This window comes from Scardinius erythrophthalmus, assembly GCF_964197995.2.
Source record: "Scardinius erythrophthalmus genome assembly, chromosome: 12".
Classification (NCBI taxonomy): domain Eukaryota; kingdom Metazoa; phylum Chordata; class Actinopteri; order Cypriniformes; family Leuciscidae; genus Scardinius; species Scardinius erythrophthalmus.
The window spans coordinates 43,086,279-43,109,743 of NC_138232.1; the positions used below are offsets into that span (position 1 = coordinate 43,086,279).

At 39.8% G+C, this 23,465-nt stretch overlaps 1 protein-coding gene across 1 annotated transcript in view; it reads left to right on the forward strand.

The window, feature by feature from the left end:
- The window catches only part of tmprss6 (transmembrane serine protease 6), a gene marked incomplete at both ends in the record, with an annotated part of 35,879 nt that extends 21,535 nt beyond the window's left edge, over positions 1-14,344 (forward strand). Inside the window, 3 exons of the mRNA XM_081380546.1 lie at positions 5,958-6,229; positions 12,983-13,119; positions 14,177-14,344. Of these exons, the coding sequence (XP_081236672.1) occupies positions 5,958-6,229; positions 12,983-13,119; positions 14,177-14,344 (577 nt within the window). The remainder of the gene's footprint in view (positions 1-5,957; positions 6,230-12,982; positions 13,120-14,176) is intronic.
- Positions 14,345-23,465: the final 9,121 nt, after the last annotated feature.

Sequence of the window (23,465 nt, forward strand, 5' to 3'; positions counted from 1 at the left end):
AAAGTGTATACGACTTTGGTATGCACGTTTCTAACTTCGATAGCATTTGAATAGAACGACTTACAGTCATAAAACCAACTGTTAAGTGTTCATGTAGTGTCAGGCATAATGCGCACCCTTTGGATTTTTGATATTTATTCAAATAAATTTAAGTTTGCTATTGAAGTTAGAAACGTGTTTGCCAATGTTGTAAGCAACTTTAGAGACGGTCCCCAAATGTGCGAATGTCCAATGTCAAGCCAATTTTACATTTAGTCATTTAGCAGACGCTTTTATCCAAAGCGATTTACAGTTAAACTAACAATAGGAGGACAACAATATGCAAGTGTTATGACTCTTCCCAGTTTAAGCTAATGCAATACACGTAGGCATACTATATGTATTTATAGAGAGAGAGAGAGAGAGAGAGAGAGAGAGAGAGAGAATAGAATAGAAGAGAAAGTGTTAGTATTGATCAAGTGTTGATTTTATGCCAGTATATCACTGTGAAACGCTCAGCATAACTTCATGCGCATTAAAGGGATACTTCACCTCTGGGAAGATGAATGTGTATTTAAAATAGGTCATTTAAGTAGAAGAAATGTAAAGAAATTTTTGAATTTGGAGCTTTCTAGACTGAGAAAAGCCAGAAAATGTATTTTTGGCTTATGTGGATGAAAGACAACAACTCCCAGAATGCACTTGTTCGCTGCCTTAGGAGGCCACGCCTACCGGTAAGAGTGCGCAGTTGTAAACAACAAAGCTAGCCTACGTGATGAGTAGGGTTGCCAACCGTTCCGTATAATACGGAATCGTTCCGTATTTGACACATAAAAGTCTTGTTCCGTATTGAATTGATACGGAACGCACTTTGTTCCGTATTTTTGAGAATCAATTCAGTGCAGTGAAAAAAAACCCCGACGGTGCGGTAGATAGGCTACTAATTTCTCCCCCGGATTGTCTATGATCAGCGTAGCGTTTTTAACATCTTGGAACGTCATCAGAGAATGCCCTTTTAATTGGTCGTTTCAGTCATTGTGAGTCACGTATCGTAGCAACGATGACGACAAGTGACAACAGCGGGAAGTGTAAAAATAGGTGTGTTCGACATCGGCTGCGGCTGGATGCACCCGATCGGCGAGAGTAGCCGCGTGCAGACGGGGAGGAGCTGCAAACGGAGACGTGAAGTCGGACACTTTCTGGTTCCCGTAGTGACCGCTCACGTGGTGTTTGCATACTTTACCACAGCTGAAGTGAAATAAATGCAATATTTGCCAAATAATGTTTCAGAGACATTTTCATTCAATACTTTATATACTGCTTCTTCACACAGCGTCTGTTTGAACAAGAATAAAGTTCAACCTTCAACATAAGCTACTATCAATGAAGTGGAGTCTACGTTTTTTAATCAGTTTTATTTTGATAAACATGACACAATATAACATCGCAACTACATGAAAAGAGTGTTTACTGTTATAAAAAACTGATTTGTTGTGCGCTTTAGAGGAACTAAAGGTGTTTGAATAAACACGAAACACACGTGATCGTTGTCATGCAATGGATCTGGCCAATCGTGGAACAGCTGTGTCGTCATCAGCCCTCGTGAAGCCCAGTGCAGCCGCTCTTGAGAAGCTGCGCTGGCTGAGTTCTCCGGCTACTCTCGAATCGGTCTCGCGGTACTTTGATGGCATACGTCACAGTCACGTGGCGTCGGCGCTGGATCAAGTCGGACAAAATTTCTAACCGGCATGCACTGCTTCAAGTCAGCCGCCGATCGGTCTGCGCAGAGCTGCATGAAGTCGAACAAGCCTATTGACTTCCTCCGAGCAGCCGGCGAAAAAGAAAAGAGCACAAAAATATAGAATTGAATGGGAAAATGACTAACCGTGGCTGGAATGCGTGAGGGACAACGAATACACGGCCGAGCGATGTCACGGTTCCTTGTCCGTCAGACGTCTCCAGCTGATATGTGATTCAAGTGATTATATTAAAAGAGATAGTACAGGTTTAGCCTAACATTGTAAAGAAATCAAAAAAGTACACATGGAAAAAATAGCTGCACAATGTGCTTAGTCTGGAGGTTTATTTATTTCTGTGAGATTTTCCATGTGCATACAGGTGTTGGATTGCTTGAATGCAGTATTTGAGTGCAATATTTTAGATTTTCTTTATTAGCTTTTTTATTTATGTTTTTATATTATTGTTTTGCACTGGAAAGAAAGTTAACTATAATGGAAGTATAATTATATAAATATATTTGCACTACACCTCCTTAAAATGTTGTCTAATTAAATTAAAAATATATTTTTTTGCACTGGAAAGAACATTCTAGAAGTCTTATTCTATTGAATAAGTTTGCACAAGGCTACAGAAGTTTTGAATGTTAGATGTTGTATTTGTTTAAGTTAAAAATAAAATGTATTATAAACTAAACAAATCCATGGTTCATTGTTGGCAAAATGATCATGATAGGCTTTATATTTCACATCTAACTTATGTGGTTCAGTCTTGTATATTGATTAGGCCTACTTTGCTATTCTATAGGCCTATAAGTTGTATTATAATATGCTACAATGTATTAAATATATTTATCTAAATATATCAATTAGTTTCCACAATATTCACCAGAAGTCATCATTTCAGGAGTTATTATTTTTTTTTATTATTCCTTGGGGGGCGTGTCACGGGGGCGTGTCCCCCCGTTCCTTATTTTCATTTCAGAGAGTTGGCAACCCTAGTGATGAGTTTGCGAGGGATTTAGAGATCGTCCAAAATGTCCGAGATTAGGCTTTTGCGTTCTACAGTCGCCATTCATCATGTTTACTGTGGCGAGCAGGACGAGACTGATGGCCGCGGGAGAACAGCGCGAGGCCGGTGGCGTCATTACTGAGACGCGCCGGGTCTCGCATCTCTCACGGAGAAGCGGGAATTTTTCTTAGCATTGGTAAAACGATCATCATATGATCACTTGTTTAGCGTTCATGTAAACACTACATTCAAATTCACCAATCGGAATGAATTCAGTTAGATTGAAAGGTGTGCATGTAAACAATGAATGGCGACCGCAGAAAGCAAAAGCTGAATCCCGGACATTTTGAACGATCTCGCCCGCCGGACAAGTCCGGGAAAAGGAGGATGGTTACTTACTCAGCTTTCTCCTACTATTCAGCTTTCTCCACAGAAAAAGAGCCTGCTAGCTTAGCTTCCAAAGAAAGACGGCTGATACTGTGTACATTATGTGAGTGAGATCCCACCCTCTATGGGCGGGTTGAACACATGCGGAACAACGCCATCTACTGCCTGTAGTCTTTAGCCTCTGGCCAGAAAATCCTCCGATGACGCAAAATGACGATTTTTGCGTCATCGGAGGATTTTTTCCAGACAAAAAATACATAAATCTCTTGTCTCAGGGGGATATGAGGGTGGAAAGCATGGTAATTCGAAAATACTACAGGTTTTCTACTAATACAAAGCTTAATGCTAAATCCTGAAGTAACCCTTTAAGTTCATATTCTGAGTCCATCTGCTTGCCTGTAGCCTATATAGTAGCCTACAGCCTACATCCCCAATAAAGTGCGAGTTTGGTCCATAAGCTACGTCAGAGCCATAGAGAGAAAGAGTTGCGACACTCTTTGATGTCGCCGCTATGGCTGTCACGTGGTTCATGTAAGCCCCAATAGTTTTAAAACATACGCTGGCTGTCATGCTCTTCTATGGGACAGACAGCAGCGATTGCATTATTGAGTGGTAAATATAAAATAAAACACACACCCAAGTACTTTTTCAGCTGTTATTGCATTATTGCATTTTGTTAATGTCAGTTTTGCATTTGGAGATAAGTTTTAGGCTATATTTTTGGAGGGAAAAGCTCAGTGTTCATGTTCGCATGGGTAGTAGCACTGGCTTTAGCGGCTCTAACTTAACTTTTCCATATCATTCATCTGATGATGGACGTCTCATGATATTTATTTTAGCACAACTGGGCTGTATTAGGCTATTGATTCCCGTGATTCTGCTTATAAATTTTGATTCAGCCATTAGCCTACCTTCATGATCACGCAAAGAGGTCTGCCGTGGCGGTCCGTTCAGAGTTCGCTTAAATATTTTTTATTAAACAATGACAGACAACAAAAATGTGTGCTTGTGTGGGTGTGTGTGAACAAGAAAAACAAAAACCAGGGGCAGGTGATCCATGAAACAGACAGGACTGGTGATCCCATAACAATCCTAGAGGTCCAGCATTGTTCTCACAAGCCGCTTCACTCAAGACAATAAAACATAATGAAAAGTTAGTATATCCCAAAAAATTAAATTAAATAAAAGTTGCTATAAAGGTGGTAGTGATTCATTACCGAACTCTTACTGTCACAGCTGACGAAGTCGCACTAGCTAGCAGGCAGTGCTTGAAAATTGGTTGAAACAACCAACATAAAATATAAATAATTACGCTGTGCATATACAAATGAAGACCAGTATAAGCATCGCAAAGGGCCTCTGATACAACATAGACAGTTGACAAATCAAAAGAGGTCGATATTTCAGCAACTTAACTCTAGAACAACTCGACGCGCAGCAATGTAAGTGAATGGTGTCCAACGCCAAAATGACAGTGTTTAGAACTATTCCGATCTTCAAATCCCGGAAGTAGAAGGTTAAAAGCGCCGCCATTATTTACAACGGAGGTCTATGGGAGTGTCGCAACTCTTTCTCTCTATGGCTCTGAGCTACGTTAAGCGTTTTGACCCGACGGAAGGGGAATCCTTGAGTATGAGGTATTGAGGGAAACCGATTATAATCCCGTTCATAGAGAAAGCTTTTAACATGTAGGCTACACAGGGAAAGTAACAATGAAGTTATTGAATGAAACATAAACACAGCTTTTGTGTGTTTATCATCTTTTCCTCATATATACTGACAGATAATCATTTTCATTTTATGAATGAATGGCTTGTTATAACTGTTGCTGGTCTTCGTCAACAACACGCGCTGTTGCACCTCCTACTGGTGAGGTCGACTAACAGCAGATGGAGATTATGCTCGGCAATCTACTGCTTTTCCTGCAGTTCCTGGATGTCAATGTTGAATTTACTGTCGAATTTGAACCACTGAATTTGTGGAAGCGAATTTGCAAAGCGAAGTAAAATGGACCGAAAATTGCCTGTTGAATATTATATGTTGTATTTTTAAACAGTTTGAATGTTTTGGAAGTGAAATATGAAAGGTAAATATGGATTATTGAATGTTTAATAATGAAAATGTGTTTGAAATGTTTTTAATTGAAATATTCACAGCTTAAATATTCAACCATGTTGAATTTCAGCCCATAAAAATGCAAGCCCTAAAAATACAATGCATTAAAATGCAAGCATGGTTAATGCAATGCTTATTTTTTTCAAGTAGTGCAATTCAACAGGCTTTTTATTTCAGAAAATTTGACATTATTTTACTTCCATACTAGAGCTCGTTCACACATGCGCACTCTTCAAAAACAACACTTTAAATCTCTCGACAAACTAAAAGACGTAAATGACATTTGAATGTATTCTAAATAAAAGATATAGATTGTTCTGAATGTCAGCTTGATTATTCTGCTCAAGATCAGGATTTATTGAGTCCACATGTCATGCAAACTATAAACTCTTCTAACCACAGGTCGAGATCTGTCGCTCCAAACACACAACTCTGTGATGCTGTTTGCGAATGTTAGTTGGAACGATGGTTTCGGGAAACACAGACTCGTTGAACTGCTGATAGCGACAGAACTTGCGAACATAGTTGACTAACGATGCTTTTGGGAAACGCACCCCGGTCCGGGTGAATGCATTCGCTGTGTGTCTGTGTTTGATGTAAACTGTAAAAGTAATGCGTTACTTTACTATTCACTTGAAAAAGTAATCTGATTACCTAACTCAAGTTACCTGTAATGAGTTATACTGGTGCTCATCCTGTCCGGGTGAATGCATTGGCTGTGTGTGCAGGTTCTTCTCCCCGTCTGTGTGGATCATCTACCTGGGCAAGCTTCGGCTGGACGGCAGCAGTCAGTCGGAGGAGGCGGTGCGAGTGTCGCACATTCACCTGCACCACTACTACGAGGACGAGACTCACGACTATGACGTGGCTCTGCTTCGGCTGGTCCGGCCCGTGTGGTCGAGCACTTTAGCTCATCCGGTCTGCCTTCCGCCCGCGACCCACCAGCTGGAGGCCGACCTGCTGTGCTGGGTCACGGGATGGGGAGCGCTGCGGGAGGGAGGTACGACACCCCAAAACACATCTCAACCAGTCAATACACACGCTACACTTTTACTAATAAAGGTTCCAGAAGTGGAGGTTTGCAGCGATGCCATGAAACTGAAGAGCTTGCAGGGGCGGATGCTTGGCTTGTAGGGAATTCCAAACCTGCGTATATTCTAACGCACATAACTATAGAACCCATTCTAAATGCGCATGTGACCGCCATCAGCGTTTCTCACAGGTTCGCGTTTAAAGTCTGTGTAGAGAGAATGGTGTCGTCTTAGCGGCCCCTAATTTAATAACAAATGATCATTGCGACGGAACCAAATCAATTAAAACTAACTTTAGATGGAAATAACTTAACTCTGCTGTAAAGCCGAAACAATCTCTGTTACCTTAAATTATACGCTTATCTCTGTAAAGCTGCTTTGAGACAATCTACATTGTTAAAAGCGCTATATAAATGAAGATGACTTGACTTGACTTGATTTTAAGAATCAGCTGTTTATTGGGTGTTTAGATGTGGGCGTGAGCTTGCAGAGGCGGGGCTTGATTTTAAGCATCAGCTGTTTATTGGATGTTTAGGGTGTGAGCTTGCAGGGGCGGGGCTTGATTTTATGCATCAGCTGATGATTGGATGTTTAGATGTTGGTGTGAGCTTGCAGGGGCGGGGCTTGATTTTAAGCATCAGCTGTTGATTGGATGTTTAGGGCGTGAGCTTGCTGGGGCGGGGCTTGATTTTATGCATCAGCTGTTGATTGGATGTTTAGATGTTGGTGTGAGCTTGCAGGGGCGGGGCTTGATTTTAAGCATCAGCTGTTGATTGGATGTTTAGATGTTGGCGTGAGCTTGCAGGGGCGGGGCTTGATTTTACGCGTCAACTGTCTATTGGATGTTTAGGGCGTGAGCTTGCAGGGGCGGGGCTTGATTTTATACATCAGCTGTTGATTGGATGTTTAGATGTTTGTGTGAGCTTGCAGGGGCGGGGCTTGATTTTATGCGTCAACTGTCTATTGGGTGTTTAGATGTATGTGTGAGCTTGCAGGGGCGGGGCTTGATTTTATGCATCAGCTGTTGATTGGATGTTTAGATGTGGGCGTGAACTTGCAGGGGCGGGGCTTGATTTTATGCATCAGCTGTTGATTGGATGTTTAGATGTGGGCGTGAACTTCCAGGGGCGGGGCTTGATTTTATGCATCAGCTGTTGATTGGATGTTTAGGGTGTGAGCTTGCAGGGGCGGGGCTTGATTTTATGCATCAGCTGTTGATGGGATGTTTAGGGCGTGAGCTTGCAGGGGCGGGGCTTGATTTGATGCGTCAGCTATTGACTGGATGTTTAGGGCATGAGCTTGCAGGGGTGGGGCTTGATTTTAAGCATCAGCTGTTGATTGGATGTTTAGATGTGGACGTGAGCTTGCAGGGGCGGGGCTTGATTTTATGCGTCAGCTGTTGACTGGATGTTTAGATGTGGGTGTGAGCTTGCAGGGGCGGGGCTTGATTTTAAGCATCAGCTGTTGATTGGATGTTTAGGGCGTGAGCTTGCAGGGGCGGGGCTTGATTTTAAGCATCAGCTGTTGATTGGATGTTTAGATGTGGGTGTGAGATTGCAGGGGCGGGGCTTGATTTTATGCATCAGCTGTTGATTGGATGTTTAGGGCATGAGCTTGCAGGGGCGGGGCTTGATTTTAAGCATGAGCTGTTGATTGGATGTTTAGGGCGTGAGCTTGCAGGGGCGGGGCTTGATTTTATGCGTCAGCTGTTGATTGGATGTTTAGGGCATGAGCTTGCAGGGGCGGGGCTTGATTTTATGCGTCAGCTGTTGATTGGATGTTTAGGGCGTGAGCTTGCAGGGGCGGGGCTTGATTTTATGCGTCAGCTGTTGACTAGCTGGCGGCCAGGGCTGAGCATCTCCGCAAACTAATAGAAAACAACCAAAACAATGCTAGGTTCTTATTTAACACCGTGGCTAGACTAACAAATAAAAAGATGTCTCCTGAACAAAATATCCCGTTACAGTTTAGTAGTAATGATTTCATGAATTTTTTCACTGAGAAAATAGAAAACATCAGATCCACAATTGTAAACGTTCAATCCTCAATCGCGCCTTATAATTCAGCCTCGATTATCACCCCGCAAGAACAATTACAGTGCTTTACAACTATAGAACAAAAAGAGTTAAATAAACTTATCATTTCCTCTAAAACAACAACATGTTTATTAGATCCCATACCAACTAAACTATTGAAAGAAGTGTTACCTATAGTGGAAGAGCCTCTCCTCAATATTATTAACTCATCTTTAACTTTAGGTCATGTTCCAAGAACATTTAAATTGGCAGTTATAAAACCTCTCATTAAGAAACCACAATTAGACCCAAATAACCTAGCAAATTATAGACCCATTTCAAATCTACCTTTTATGTCCAAAATATTAGAAAAAGTTGTGTCTGCCCAACTGGGCTCTTTCTTGCAAGAAAATGACACCTATTAAAAGTTTCAGTCTGGATTCAGGCCGCACCATAGCACTGAAACTGCGCTCGTTAAAATCACAAATGATTTACTCTTAGCTTCTGACCAAGGCTGTATCTCAATACTAGTTTTACTTGATCTTAGTGCTGCGTTCGATACTATAGATCACATAATACTCTTAGATCGACTACAAAACTATACCGGTGTTCAAGGACAAGCATTAAGCTGGTTCAGATCATACTTATCAGACCGCTACCATTTTGTCTATTTAAATGGAGAAAAATCGATCATAACTCCAGTAAACTATGGAGTGCCGCAGGGATCTGTGTTAGGCCCTCTGTTATTCTCAATATATATGCTGCCACTTGGAAATATTATAAGGAAACATGGAATTAGTTTCCATTGTTATGCTGATGACACTCAACTATATATTTCATCACGGCCGGATGAAAACGCTAAATTATCCAAATTGACAGAGTGTGTTAAAGATATAAAAGATTGGATGACGCGCAATTTTCTTTTATTAAATCCAGATAAGACAGAGGTAATACTTATTGGTTCAAAAAAACGCCCACAAAACCTCTTACAATACAACTTTAACATAGTAGGGTGTCCTGTTACTCTATCCTCTACAGTAAAAGACCTGGGTGTTATATTAGATTGTAACTTGTCTTTTGAAAATCATATTTTATATGTTACAAGAACAGCCTTTTTCCACCTTAGAAACATTGCTAAGTTACGTAATATGCTATCAGTTTCTGATGCAGAAAAGTTAGTTCATGCATTCATGACCTCGAGACTAGATTACTGTAATGCTTTATTAGCTGGCTGTCCTGCATCCTCAATAAACAAGCTACAGTTAGTCCAAAATGCCGCCGCTAGAGTTCTTACTAGATCAAGAAAATTTGACCATATAACACCAATTTTATCATCACTACATTGGTTACCTATAAAGTTCCGTATTAATTACAAGGTATTGCTACTGACTTATAAAGCCCTAAACGGCTTAGCTCCAGTTTATTTAACGGATCTTCTATCGCCCTATAATCCATCGCGCTCTTTAAGATCACTAAATTCGAGGCGTTTGGTCATACCTAGGATATCCAGATCCACCAAAGGAGGGAGAGCATTTTCACATTTAGCTCCAAAACTCTGGAATAGTCTTCCGGATACTGTTCGTTGCTCAGACTCGCTCTCCCAGTTTAAAACTAGATTAAAGACGCATCTCTTTAGCCAGGCATTCATATAATACTTTTAATCTTACAGTTAAATCCGGTCTCTACTTCATAAACGCCAGAGGAGAACTGGCCCCCGACTGAGCCCGGGTTCTCCCAAGGTTTTTTTTTTTTCTCCATTAGGTCACCTGATGGAGTTTTTCGGTTCCTTGCCACTGTTGCCTTTGGCTTGCTCAGTTGGGGATACTTAATTTGATTAATCGATTCAACAGTGCTATTGATCAGCATTACCAAACGTGGATGTTTTACACCAGAAACAAACACTGATGTACTATTTTATTTAATACTGTGAAGCTGCTTTGATACAATCTGTATTGTGAAAAGCGCTATATAAATAAAGTTGACTTGACTTGACTTGACTTGGATGTTTAGGGCATGAGCTTGCAGGGGTGGGGCTTGATTTTAAGCATCAGCTGTTGATTGGATGTTTAGGGCATGAGCTTGCAGGGGTGGGGCTTGATTTTAAGCATCAGCTGTTGATTGGATGTTTAGATGTGGGCGTGAGCTTGCAGGGGTGGGGCTTGATTTTATGCATCAGCTGTTGACTGGATGTTTAGATGTGGGCGTGAGCTTGCAGGGGCGGGACTTGATTTTATGCGTCAGCTGTTGATTGGATGTTTAGGGCATGAGCTTGCAGGGGCGGGGCTTGATTTTATGCATGCATCAGCTGTTGATTGGATGTTTAGGGCGTGAGCTTGCAGGGGTGGGGCTTGATTTTATGCGTCAGCTGTTGACTGGATGTTTAGGGCATGAGCTTGCAGGGGCGGGGCTTGATTTTAAGCATCAGCTGTTGATTGGATGTTTAGGGCGTGAGCTTGCAGGGGCGGGGCTTGATTTGAAGCATCAGCTGTTGATTGGATGTTTAGATGTGGGCGTGAGATTGCAGCGGCGGGGCTTGATTTTATGCGTCAGCTGTTGATTGGATGTTTAGGGCGTGAGCTTGCAGGGGTGGGGCTTGATTTTATGCATCAGCTGTTGACTGGATGTTTAGGGCATGAGCTTGCAGGGGCAGGGCTTGATTTTAAGCATCAGCTGTTGATTGGATGTTTAGGGCGTGAGCTTGCAGGGGCGGGGCTTGATTTTAAGCATCAGCTGTTGATTGGATGTTTAGATGTGGGCGTGAGATTGCAGGGGCGGGGCTTGATTTTATGCATCAGCTGTTGATTGGATGTTTAGGGCATGAGCTTGCAGGGGCGGGGCTTGATTTTAAGCATGAGCTGTTGATTGGATGTTTAGGGCGTGAGCTTGCAGGGGCGGGGCTTGATTTTATGCGTCAGCTGTTGATTGGATGTTTAGGGCGTGAGCTTGCAGGGGCGGGGCTTGATTTTATGCGTCAGCTGTTGACTGGATGTTTAGGGCATGAGCTTGCAGGGGTGGGGCTTGATTTTAAGCATCAGCTGTTGATTGGATGTTTAGGGCATGAGCTTGCAGGGGTGGGGCTTGATTTTAAGCATCAGCTGTTGATTGGATGTTTAGATGTGGGCGTGAGCTTGCAGGGGTGGGGCTTGATTTTATGCATCAGCTGTTGACTGGATGTTTAGATGTGGGCGTGAGCTTGCAGGGGCGGGACTTGATTTTATGCGTCAGCTGTTGATTGGATATTTAGGGCATGAGCTTGCAGGGGCGGGGCTTGATTTTATGCATGAGCTGTTGATTGGATGTTTAGGGCGTGAGCTTGCAGGGGTGGGGCTTGATTTTATGCGTCAGCTGTTGACTGGATGTTTAGGGCATGAGCTTGCAGGGGCGGGGCTTGATTTTAAGCATCAGCTGTTGATTGGATGTTTAGATGTGGGCATGAGCTTGCAAGGGCGGGGCTTGATTTTATGCATAACGCTTTTCTTCCTCTTTACAACTAGTTATAGCATGAAAAAACATGCATGAACATCAGAATGAATATTGAAAGATACAGTAGAACTTACTGAAATGAATCATGTCTCATGTATTTGCTCAATCAGTATTTATCCACGGAAAGACATCAATAACAGCTTGTGAATGTGGCCTGAAACAACGTGAGCTTTTTTAAATTTATTTTATTTTAGGTGAGTTTAGGCTCTTTTTTTTCATCTGTAAATCACATTTTAAAGCTGATATTTCTTCCTTCACTTCTTTGTCAACCTTTTTCACCCCTGATAAATTTGACACACGAAACATTAAACCACCAAAACTAAAATATGAGGAACTGAATCAAGTGTTTCTTGATTTTTGTACATTTGGTTTAGTTTCACTGACCATATGATGCTGTGAGAGAAAGTCACCTGCTGCATGTTATTAAATAGAGGAATAACCAGCAGAGTGGGAATAATGCTGTTGTTAGAGACTGGAAATCAAACACTAGTAAAGATTTAAACTCACCCTGTATTCAATCATTTTATCTCTTAAAACTCATCTTTGATCACCAAAATGATATATTTAAAAAAAAAAATCCTTGAAAAAAAACAAGTAATAAAAACTCAGTGAGTGTTTTAGCGCAATTTTCTCACGTCATGGGATCACAACACTAAGAGATAGTAAATCTTTTCCTGGATTTTTTTTGTGCGTTCCCGAGATTAGACCTTCCTTAACATAATGCCGAAAACCCGAAGTCTCTAGGTGGTCTGGTTGAGGAGTAGATAGAAGTGCAAGATTGGTGCGCACAGACAGAACAGAAATCATGAGTTAACAATCGCAATTTTGTCCGGTGGAAAATTGCGCTAAAAATCTTCATGGCTTAAAATAGCTTGAATATAATGTACACCCTTGCCTCATTTAGTATGAGCGGTTCTATGAATATGCAAATGAGCCCCGCCTCCACTCACTCACTCACTCAGCTCAGAGATCCACTGGTTGACGATCACACGTTGATCTGATTGGTTACAAGGTAGTTTGTAACGTCAGAAACACCAGCGATTTCAAAGCGTGTTTTTGAGACTGTCTTTGGTTAAATTTTAAGGAGAAAATACCCAGCAATGGTGTCGACTTATGAATTTACACATGGTTTGTCTTAAAGCATATTAAAAACACTACATAGACACATAAACAACATTAAAAGCTGGATTTTCACCACAGCTTGTGTGTCTGTCTCTCCATCAGGTGCAGTGAGTGACGTCCTGCAGAAAGTAGACGTGCGATTGGTCAGTGAAGATGCATGCGTGCGTTCCTATGGTTACATGATCACTCCCAGAATGATTTGTGCCGGATATCGCAGTGGAGGGAAGGACTCCTGTCAGGTGACACACCATAATCACACTGCTATAACCGTGATGATGCATGAGAATATTAATTGAGAGACGGCATGAATTATTTGTACTTTTAATTCACACCACAGGTCCTTTTAAAAAGAGGCAAAACATGATTAAAGTAAATTCTTTGGTTTCTTTGTAAATTCTTATACATTCATGTTTTTTTGTTTTCTTATAAAGAATATAGTTACTGTATATTATTTAAATTTCTAAAGGTGACATATTATGCCCCTTTTCACAAGATGTAATATAAATCTCTGGCGTCCCCAGAATGTGTGTGTGATATTTGAGCTCAAAATACCAGATCATTTATTATAGCTTGTCAAATTTCCCCCTTTGTGTGTGTGAGCAAAAAAACGCACCGTTTTTGTGTGTCCCTTTAAATGCAAATGAGCTGCAGCTCCGCCTCTATTCAGAAGAGGGCGGAGTCTTTACACGAGCTTCAGAAACTCCGGCAATAACAGAACAGGCCAATCTCCCTCATCCAGAATCCCAGAATAACCAGTAGCGAGTGCAGCCTTACGGAGAGACTCAGGAAGAGCTTCTGAATGTTAGTGGAGACATTTCTGTAGTTGTTGGTTTCTGGGTTGGTAGAAGCACCGGCGACCCGATTATAGCACTTAAAGCGTAACTCTCGCCAAAATGCAACCTAGGGTCTTTTTGTTAATCTACCCGAGGCAAACTTTCGTTTAAAAGCATAATAAGAATGGAAACACCACTTTTAAGTTTGGAAATCGACTATTTTTGACTGTCAAAATGACAAGGCATTTTAACCTAAAACAAAAACACGGTCTAGAATTACCATTCTAATTATGTTTTAAATGAAAGTTTGCCTCGGGTAGATTAACAAAAAGAGCCTTGGTTGCATTTTGGCGAGAGTTACGCTTTAAACACGGGAAAAGTCTGATTTTCATGATATGTGTCCCTTTCAAGGATACACCTATTGAAATATTACATATTTTACTATATATTTTTACTATTAAAATATTAATTATGCACAAAGTCTTCCACCAGAGATGTGTAAGTGACGTGTGTGTGTGGTCAGGGCGACTCTGGCGGGCCGCTGGTGTGTCAGGAGCCGTCGGGACGCTGGTTTCTGGCCGGTGTGGTGAGCTGGGGACGAGGCTGCGGACGCCCAGATTATTACGGGGTTTACACTCGGATCACCAAACTCACCGGATGGATCAAGCGCCTCATTTCCTCCACCCTCTGAGACCTCCATACTTCCCAGCGCTCGGCCTCTGTGCTCTGAGCATCATGGGAAATGTGCTTTGATGATGTCAGTCATGTGGATGTGCAGAATTGAGTTTAGGTTCATAAACTGGACGTTAACACCCGCTAACCTGCCAGATGCGGGTGAGAATCGACTGTGGCGAGTAACGCTGTCAAATCACGAGCCAATGTGGCGAGTTACTTATTATATTTACTCTGCTGGGGAAGTTCGTGTAAGACAAATCTGTGCAGATTTACTCATCAATAGTCATCATGTTTTATTAAATACAGTTTTATTAAGTACAGAATCTGCTCATATCTGCTTACTTGAACACACTCGTCACTACACAACAAATAACGGCACGCTTGTTCAATTGCATTGAAGCAATAGCGAAGATTAAAAAATATATATATATATATATAAAAATTTGGCTAGAAGAAGTTCTGAATGGCCGGTAACTTAAAACTTTAGTTGTGAGTGGAAAAGTTCATTTCAAACCCTGTTCAGAAACATTCACTTTATTCAACTGGACTAAACAGCCTCATTCAATATCAGCTGCTTAAGGATTTATTGTTTATTTGTTATTATTTAGACAAAATAATATCAGCCACAACATGACAATAATTGTAGACTTGTCAGCTAGAATTACCTGCTAGAAACTCGGTTTAGCCGCATCCCTAACGATCAGACTTTAGCAGAGCTCCTCCACAACTGGCGGTTCTGTTATCATTATTATTCATGTTGAAACAAAACGGTCAGACTTTCGTTATATCGTGGAAACAAAAGTGAGAAATTCTGAAGAATCTGACAGCGCCTGTGGTGTCATGAGGGGGAATAATGAGGCAGGTTTAGTTTTTGAGTTTACTTTCCTGTAACGCGATGCAGAGTAAACGGATAAAACTGTGTTTTGTTTCTTTTGTAGGAAAGCAGTGCTTTATGTTGCTGACAAATTGTAAGGAAGATTAAAATGAATGTATAAGCAACACAAATTCATATTTGCTGGAACAAATAAAGCCTTTGTACAGAATTGTTAAAGTTTTATCATGTAGTGAGATCTCGATCTATATAAATGGTTTATTCATGCATTGCATTCCAGATTAGAATGACTGAGATCCGCGACTGTCTGTGGTTCAACACTGACACCCTGCGGTCAGGAGCAGAATTACACTCTAATAGCGCCACACACAGTTAAAGTAACCATTAAAGCAAAATGGACAATGGAATATATTGCAGTGTTTATTGTAAATGATTCATGGGTGCCCATCATTATTATTTTTTAATAATCTTGGATCAGAATAACAACTCTTGCAGTTTCTCTGTCAACCTGTCACTCACATGAAATCAGCCAATAGCAAACCACAACCATCCAATAAATTCCCGGCAGACACAATCAAGCCCCGCCCACATTTGTTCTTGTTCCTGAAGCGCTTCACTCGATATACGACACAATAGAGGAGACCAGCACAACTCACCTTTCATTTCTACTTTAAAGTCTCCCTGTGGTGTAAATCCAGCTTTTAATGTTGTTTATGTGTCTATGTGGTGTTTTTAATCTGCTTTAAGACAATCCATGTGTAAATTCATAAGTCGACAGCATTGCTGAGTATTTCCTCCTTAAAACTGCAGTGAACCAAAGACAGTCTCAAAAACACGCTTTGAAATCGCTGGTGGTTCTGACGTCACAAACTACCTTGTAACCAATCAGATCAACGTGTGATCGTCAACCAGTGTGAGTGGAGGCGGGGCTCATTTGCATATTCATTGAACCGACCTGAAGTAAATTTTTTCAAGGAAAAACTTTTAAAAATGTCATTTTGGTGATCATGAGTTTTAAGGGATAAAATTATTAAATACAGGGGGATTTTAAAACATTAGTTATGTTGAGTTATTAACATTTTCAGGTTATAGGCTGTGTGATGTTTTGCAAAATACATCAAAACAGAATTTGATATTAAACTATTTGACATTCCCATAATCTTTGCGTCATGCAGTTGAAATATCCGACGCAAGATCCCACCCGACAGACAAATAGAAGTTAAACATGGTAGAAATATTAGAAATGAATCTGAAGCAGGGTTACCAGCAGAAACTGTGTTGGTGAGTTATGCTTTTCTTGAACTGCAAATTCGTCATAAGAAGAAAAAAACACCTCCATTTTGGGGGCATCCAAGTTCCTCATTTTCTGTTGAAGCTGGAAACACATATCTATATATATATGTGTGTGTGTGTGATCAAAGGTTAGAAAAGGTTCATCGGCTCAGCATAACAAGTCAGTGGAAAGTCCCCAGGAAGATATGAAAATAAATGTGTGTTTGAGATATAACTCGAGTCTGATTTTGTGCTAATAGAAGAATGTGGGAGTTTCAGATGTCAGAGATCGTTTGGCTCTGCGTTACAGCAAACACAAATAAACCAGAGAGAGAGAGCGAGAGAGAGAGAGAGAGAGAGAGAGGCAGAGAGAGAGAGAAAGAGAGAGAGTGAGGCAGAGAGAGAGAGAGAAAGAGAGAGAGAGAGTGAGGCAGAGAGAGAGAGAGAAAGAGATAGAGAGAGAGAGAGAGAGAGAGAGAGAGAAAGAGAGAGAGAGAGAGAGAGAGAAAGAGAGAGAGAGAGAGGGAGAGAGGCAGAGAGAGAGAGAGAGAGAAAGAGAGAGAGAGGGAGAGAGAGAGAGAGAGAGAGAGAGAGAGAGGCAGAGAGAGAGAGAGAGACAGAGATAGAGAGAGAGAGACAGAGAGAGAGAAAGAGAGAGAGAGAGTGAGGCAGAGAGAGAGAGAGAAAGAGATAGAGAGAGAGAGAGAGAGAGAGAAAGAGAGAGAGAGAGAAAGAGAGATTTGATTTTTCAAAATTACATTTATTACAATAAAAAATTACCAACCATAAAAAAACAATTTTTCACAATTAATTAATTCTTTACAAATTTAAAGCAAAACACAACTCTCCGTTCACAACTGAACATAAGGCTTCTCTGTAACACCATACAGATTCAAACTTCATTAAGTTATTCATTACTTTATAAAATCGAAAATCAACAACAATTCTGGATTTCACCATTACTTTAAACACCTGTACCACATCACTATCATTCCTTTGTTCTACATGATTTCTCCTACTAATGTATATAGCCATTTTCGCTTTTCCAAGTACAAAATTCAACAGCTGACATTCCCCACTTCTACTTCTCGCATATTTAAAGCCACAAATTAAAATCTGTACAGAAAATACTTCATTAAAACAATTGAAAATTGCTTTTAACATTTCAAACAAAGGCTTTAATCTAAAACAATAAGTAAAACAATGGAAAACAGTTTCTCTTTCAGAACAAAAAGGGCAATCTTGACTTGATTCAGAATTTAAAATAGAAACAAAAGCATTGACTGCAATTATTCCATGCAAAACCCTCCAATGAATGTCAGCTGTTTTTTTAGTTAATGGTGGCTTATATAACGCTCTCCACTCTGGTCTTACATTCTCATTCAATCTCAAAACATCACGCCACGGTGTATCAACTTTTTTATGTAAACCTTTTTTGTTAAAAAACTTTACACATACCTTATACAACTGTTTTCCATTAACATCATTAAAATCTAAACACAAACTCTTTAGTTGTAGGAAAATTCCAGAATGATCATTTAAATTGGGGGATAAAACCATTTTAGGAAAGGGATCCAAATCATTAGGACAAACAAGTCCTTCACAATAGTCTTTGAGCATATTAGATTCCTCTGATGTAAGAGCAGATCGCATCCTCTGTAATATTTGAGCCATTGTTCGAACAGATTTCATCTTCAGACAAGCAGTCACTTCTTCAGCATTAGCAAATTCAGCCCCCACCAAAGTTACAAGTTTTTTTAAAGTTGTGATTCCAGCTTGAATAAAAAGTTCAGTAAATGTGCTGCTTGTGCTCATTACATCCAGTCTCGCACCATTTATCAGGGGTTCTTCCAACAACCAAAATAAGGAGTTTATATTTTCAGATTTCACATTAAAACAACTCCAAACCTTAAAAAGATTTTGATAAAAAACAGGTAAACATGAAATTTCAATCTTTTTAGGATCCATTAAAAACAAGGATTTGTCGAGGTTCATCTTTTGAACAGATTTTAAAATACTGCTGGTCACTGTTCTCCAACTTTCATTTTCTGAAGTTTTTAGAAATCTCTGCAAAAACTGCAATCGAAAAGTAGCAGTTCTGCTTTGCAGATGGACCAGTCCTTGTCCACCTTCCTCTTTTGGTAAATACAAAATACTTTGTATTACCCAATGTAGCTTGTCCCAAAAGAATTCTATCAAAATTGATTGTATCTTTGACAACAAATATGTTGGTGGATCAACACAAGACAACCGATGCCACAAAAAGGATGCAACCAAGTTATTTATTATGATCGTCCTTCCTCTATAAGACATTGCTGATTTAAGCCACTTCCACCTATCCAATCGACCTTTTATCTTCTCAATTACTCCTTCCCAATTCTTCTGCACAGTAGCTTCATCACCCAGATGCACCCCCAGATATTTAAAACCATTGTTTTTCCATATTAAACCACCTGGTAGATCTGGCGTTTTTTCTTTCCATTTTCCCAGTAACACTGCATCACTCTTTTTCCAATTGATTTTTGCAGAAGAAATAGATTCAAAATCATTGGCTACTCTTATTAAACTTTGTATATCTTTCTGGCCTTCGATCATTACAACAATGTCATCAGCATACGCCGATAACTTGATTGCATTATCACATTTTGGAATTTTTAAACCAGCCAACTCTTTTCGCAGTTTATGTAAAAAAGGTTCAATTGCCAGTGCATAAAGCATTCCGGACAAAGAACAACCTTGTCTTATCCCACGATGAACCTTAAAAGGAGCGCATAAGCCACCATTAAACTTCAACACACCCTCAATGTCATTATACAAAGTTTTGATTTTATCACTAAAAGCCGAATTAAAACCGAAAGCTTTCATAACTTTCCATAAATAATCATGTTCAACACGATCAAAAGCCTTCTCTTGATCAATGGAAATCAAGCCTGCATTTAAACCAAATATTTTAACTACTTCAAAAATATCTCTAATTAATGAAATGTTATCAATTATTGACCTCCCAGGGATGCAATAAGACTGATCTGGATATATAACCTCTGCTAAAACCTTACCAAGTCTTGTTGCTAACACTTTCGAAAGTATCTTGTAATCACAGCATAACAAAGAAACAGGTCGCCAACTTGTTATTTGAGTTAAGTCACCTTTTTTTGGTAAAAGAGTGAGAACTGCTCTTCGACAACTTAAAGGTAGACATCCTTCAGTTAAACTGTTATTTAGAACTTCCAATAAATCCTCACCTATTATATTCCAATAAGATTTATAAAACTCAATTGGCAGTCCGTCCATTCCAGGAACTCGACCACATTCCATGTTTTGAAGATTCTTATACAACTCTTCCAATGTTATGGGTTTATTAAGATCCTCATTAGATTCTTCAGAAATCTGGGGTAAATCTCTAAAGAAACATTGTTCTATACACTGATCTTCTTTGGACTCATTTTTATACAACTTTTCATAAAAACTGACTGCTCTCTTACGCATTTCAATTGGATCTGAAAGTAAAACCCCACTTTCAGATTGTAAAACGTTAATAAATCTTCGTTGGCCATTTTTCTTTTCTAACCCAAAAAAAAATTTGGATGGAGCATCCATCTCATTTGAGTTTTGAAAACGTGATCTTATTAATGCTCCTTGTGCTTTTAACCCCAACAGATCCGATAAGGCTGATTTTTTAAGTTTAAAATCATCAATAAGGTCTTGATTTCCAGTTTGTGCTGAACTTTGAAGTCTCAAAACTTCAGCTTCTAAAATCTGAACAGATCTAGTCAATTCTTTGGTGACATTCAGGGTGTATTGTTGACATAGTTGTTTTATTCGAATTTTTCCAAAATCCCACCAGTTCTTTAAAGATTGAAAATTATTTTTTTCCTCTTTAAAATTAATCCAGAAACATTCTAAAATTTCTTTAAACTTACTATCATCTAAAAGTGTTGTATTAAGATGCCAATAGGCACTATTTGGCTTGACAGAATTCATGGAGATAACATATCCTATTAGACTATGATCTGAAATACCAACCGGAGAAATAAAACATCTTTTAAAAATATTAAGGTGGTGTTTAAAGACAAATAACTTGTCTAACCTTGCTAATGATAACAAGTTATCTCGAGCATGAACCCAAGTATATTGTCTAACATCTTTGTTAAAATTTCTCCATACATCACTTAAATCATGCGTTTCAATCATTTGAATGAGCCTTCTACGTGATGGCATATGTGGCTCAATATGATTTCTGTCTAGACTGCTTACTGCACAATTGAAATCACCTCCCAAGAACAAGTATTCTTCCCCTTTACACTCTTCTAAAGTTTTACAAAGAGTATCTAAAAAACACATTCTTTGTATTGGTTGACTTGGGGCATAAATACATAAAAAAATGAATACATATTTTTCAAAGTTCGCAATCACTTTTAAAATTCTTCCTTTTATGATTTCTTCCATTTTAACTGAACTGGGAACAAATTTTTTATCAAATAAAATACCAACTCCACCACTAAGAGAAGTATTATGGCTTAAAAAAGATAAACCTTTCCATTCTTTAAACCATTCAACAGCATTTTTATCATCACTATGGGTCTCTTGCATAAATAAAACATCAATTTGTTTCTGTCTCACTACCTCATATATTTCCAATCTTTTCCTCACATCTCTGGCTCCATTCACATTTAAAGAGGCAATGCGAAATTCACCCATAGTACAGGATAAGATTAGCCATAAAAAACTGAGTATGAGACAGGCCCCAAACATCATTAAATCAAGCTTCATTGTCGCTATTACTCAGTTGATTTTGAACCTTAGTGACAATTTTTTTCAGACGATACACTTCTTTGTCTAAGAAGCATCCTTCATTCATTGAACTCTTAGTCACTTCAACAAATCTTTTAAGATTTGGAAAATAATCAACGACTTGTACACCTCTTAGATTTTTTGTCACTCTTAAAAAAATCTTGATTTTTTCAGTGCTGCAGTCGTGACATGGCCAATCACTCTGAGAACAGATTGAAGCAGTGGAATCAGAAGAATCGCTCTCACTTCCAGCACCTTGGTCAATTTCATAGGCCTGTGCTTTTGTTTTTCTTACTTGTTTATTTACAATACATTCATTTCTCTTCTTCCTTTTCAGGGGTGTTTTAAACAGGTCTACTTGATCCACTTCCATCAATAAAACATTACCCTCATTATTTGGATTTTCAGTGGCAGAATCAACATCAAACAACTGACTCACTGGGACCAACTCCATTTTACTATTCACAGACTCATTTTTCGCCGATTCTAACTGTTCGCCATGCTCTTCAACGACAGTTTTTTCATTTCTTGATTCAACCACAGACTCTTGATTTACACCAGCATCAGTTGAAACTGATTCATCCGCATCATTAGAAAGAACCACTTCACGCTGTACACCCGAAGGCCCGGGTTTATTGACATTCGCGTTGCTGGTCGGACAAGCACGAATCTGATGACCCGTCTTTCCACACCCAAAACATCTCATAGAGTCAGTCGATACAAAGACTGTATAGTCAAATTCATCTATTCTGAATTTTAAATTCAGATCAAGTTCGTTCCCATTGTTTAAAACCATGTATGTAAACCTTCTAAATGAAACAACATGTTTCAAAAGTTCAGATTTACTACCAATTGCGATCTTCTTAACAGGTGAAACAAGTTTGCCAAAGCGTGAAAGCTCTCTTGCTAACACCTCATCCTTGATAAAAGGTGGAACATTTGACAAAGTCACCTTCTTAGCAGGTGTAGAAAGTGGAAGTACAGATGCAAAAGAACCCCTCAATTCAATGCCCTTTTCTACCACCTCATTTGCTTTTTCTACCGTGCTCAGAAAAAGTACAATTGCATTGTTCATCTTTGAAGCAGCCAAAACGCATGCATGCCCAATCACATTTCCAACAGCTAAACTGCATTCCTCTGCACTGCCCGCCGCCACGATTTTAACTCCATGCCGACGCGTGAGGGAATCTAAAACACCACCTGTATGGGCCGCCATAGTGTACGAAAACACCGGCGTAAAGCGCCCTTAAACTTTTAACAGTCCTTTTATCACCCAGTCACAACACATACGGTTTAAACAAAAATACAAAACAACAACATACAACAAAAAAGAAAGTTTGAAAAGAGAAGCCACAGCGGGCACAAACACCTCGCACTCACCACGCGCTCAGCTGTCCACTCACTCTCACCACCATTCGCTTCGCACATGCGCACAAAGAGAGAGAGAGAGAGAGAGGGAGAGAGGCAGAGAGAGAGAGAGAGAGAGAAAGAGAGAGAGAGGGAGAGAGAGAGGCAGAGAGAGAGAGAGAGAGAGAGAGAGAGAGAGAGAGAGAGGCAGAGAGAGAGAGAGAGAGAGAGAGAGAGAGACTTTGACTTTTAAGATTCTTTTATTTACAGACACTTATAAAAAACAATAAATATTATATTACACAAGCATTAAAAAAATCCTACCTACATAATAAATAGGTTATTAGCTCACATTAAAATTAATTTCAATTCATAACATTATATCATAACCTCTCTCTTCACTTGGTTGACATCAGGTTCTTTCACAATTACAGTAATGTCATCCGCATACGCAGTCAGTTTAACAGAATGAAGATCATCACCAATCCTTAAACCAGACCGATCTTTTCTTAGTAGACATAAAAGTGGTTCCACTGCTAAAGCATAAAGCTGACCTGACAGTGGACACCCCTGCCTAATACCCTTCTGTGTTCTTATTGGTTGACTTAAACCACCACCAATCTTTAAAATGGAAGATACACTCACCTAAAGGATTATTAGGAACACCATACTAATACTGTGTTTGACCCCCTTTCGCCTTCAGAACTGCCTTAATTCTACGTGGCATTGATTCAACAAGGTGCTGAAAGCATTCTTTAGAAATGTTGGCCCATATTGATAGGATAGCATCTTGCAGTTGATGGAGATTTGTGGGTTGCACATCCAGGGCACGAAGCTCCCGTTCCACCACATCCCAAAGATGCTCTATTGGGTTGAGATCTGGTGACTGTGGGGG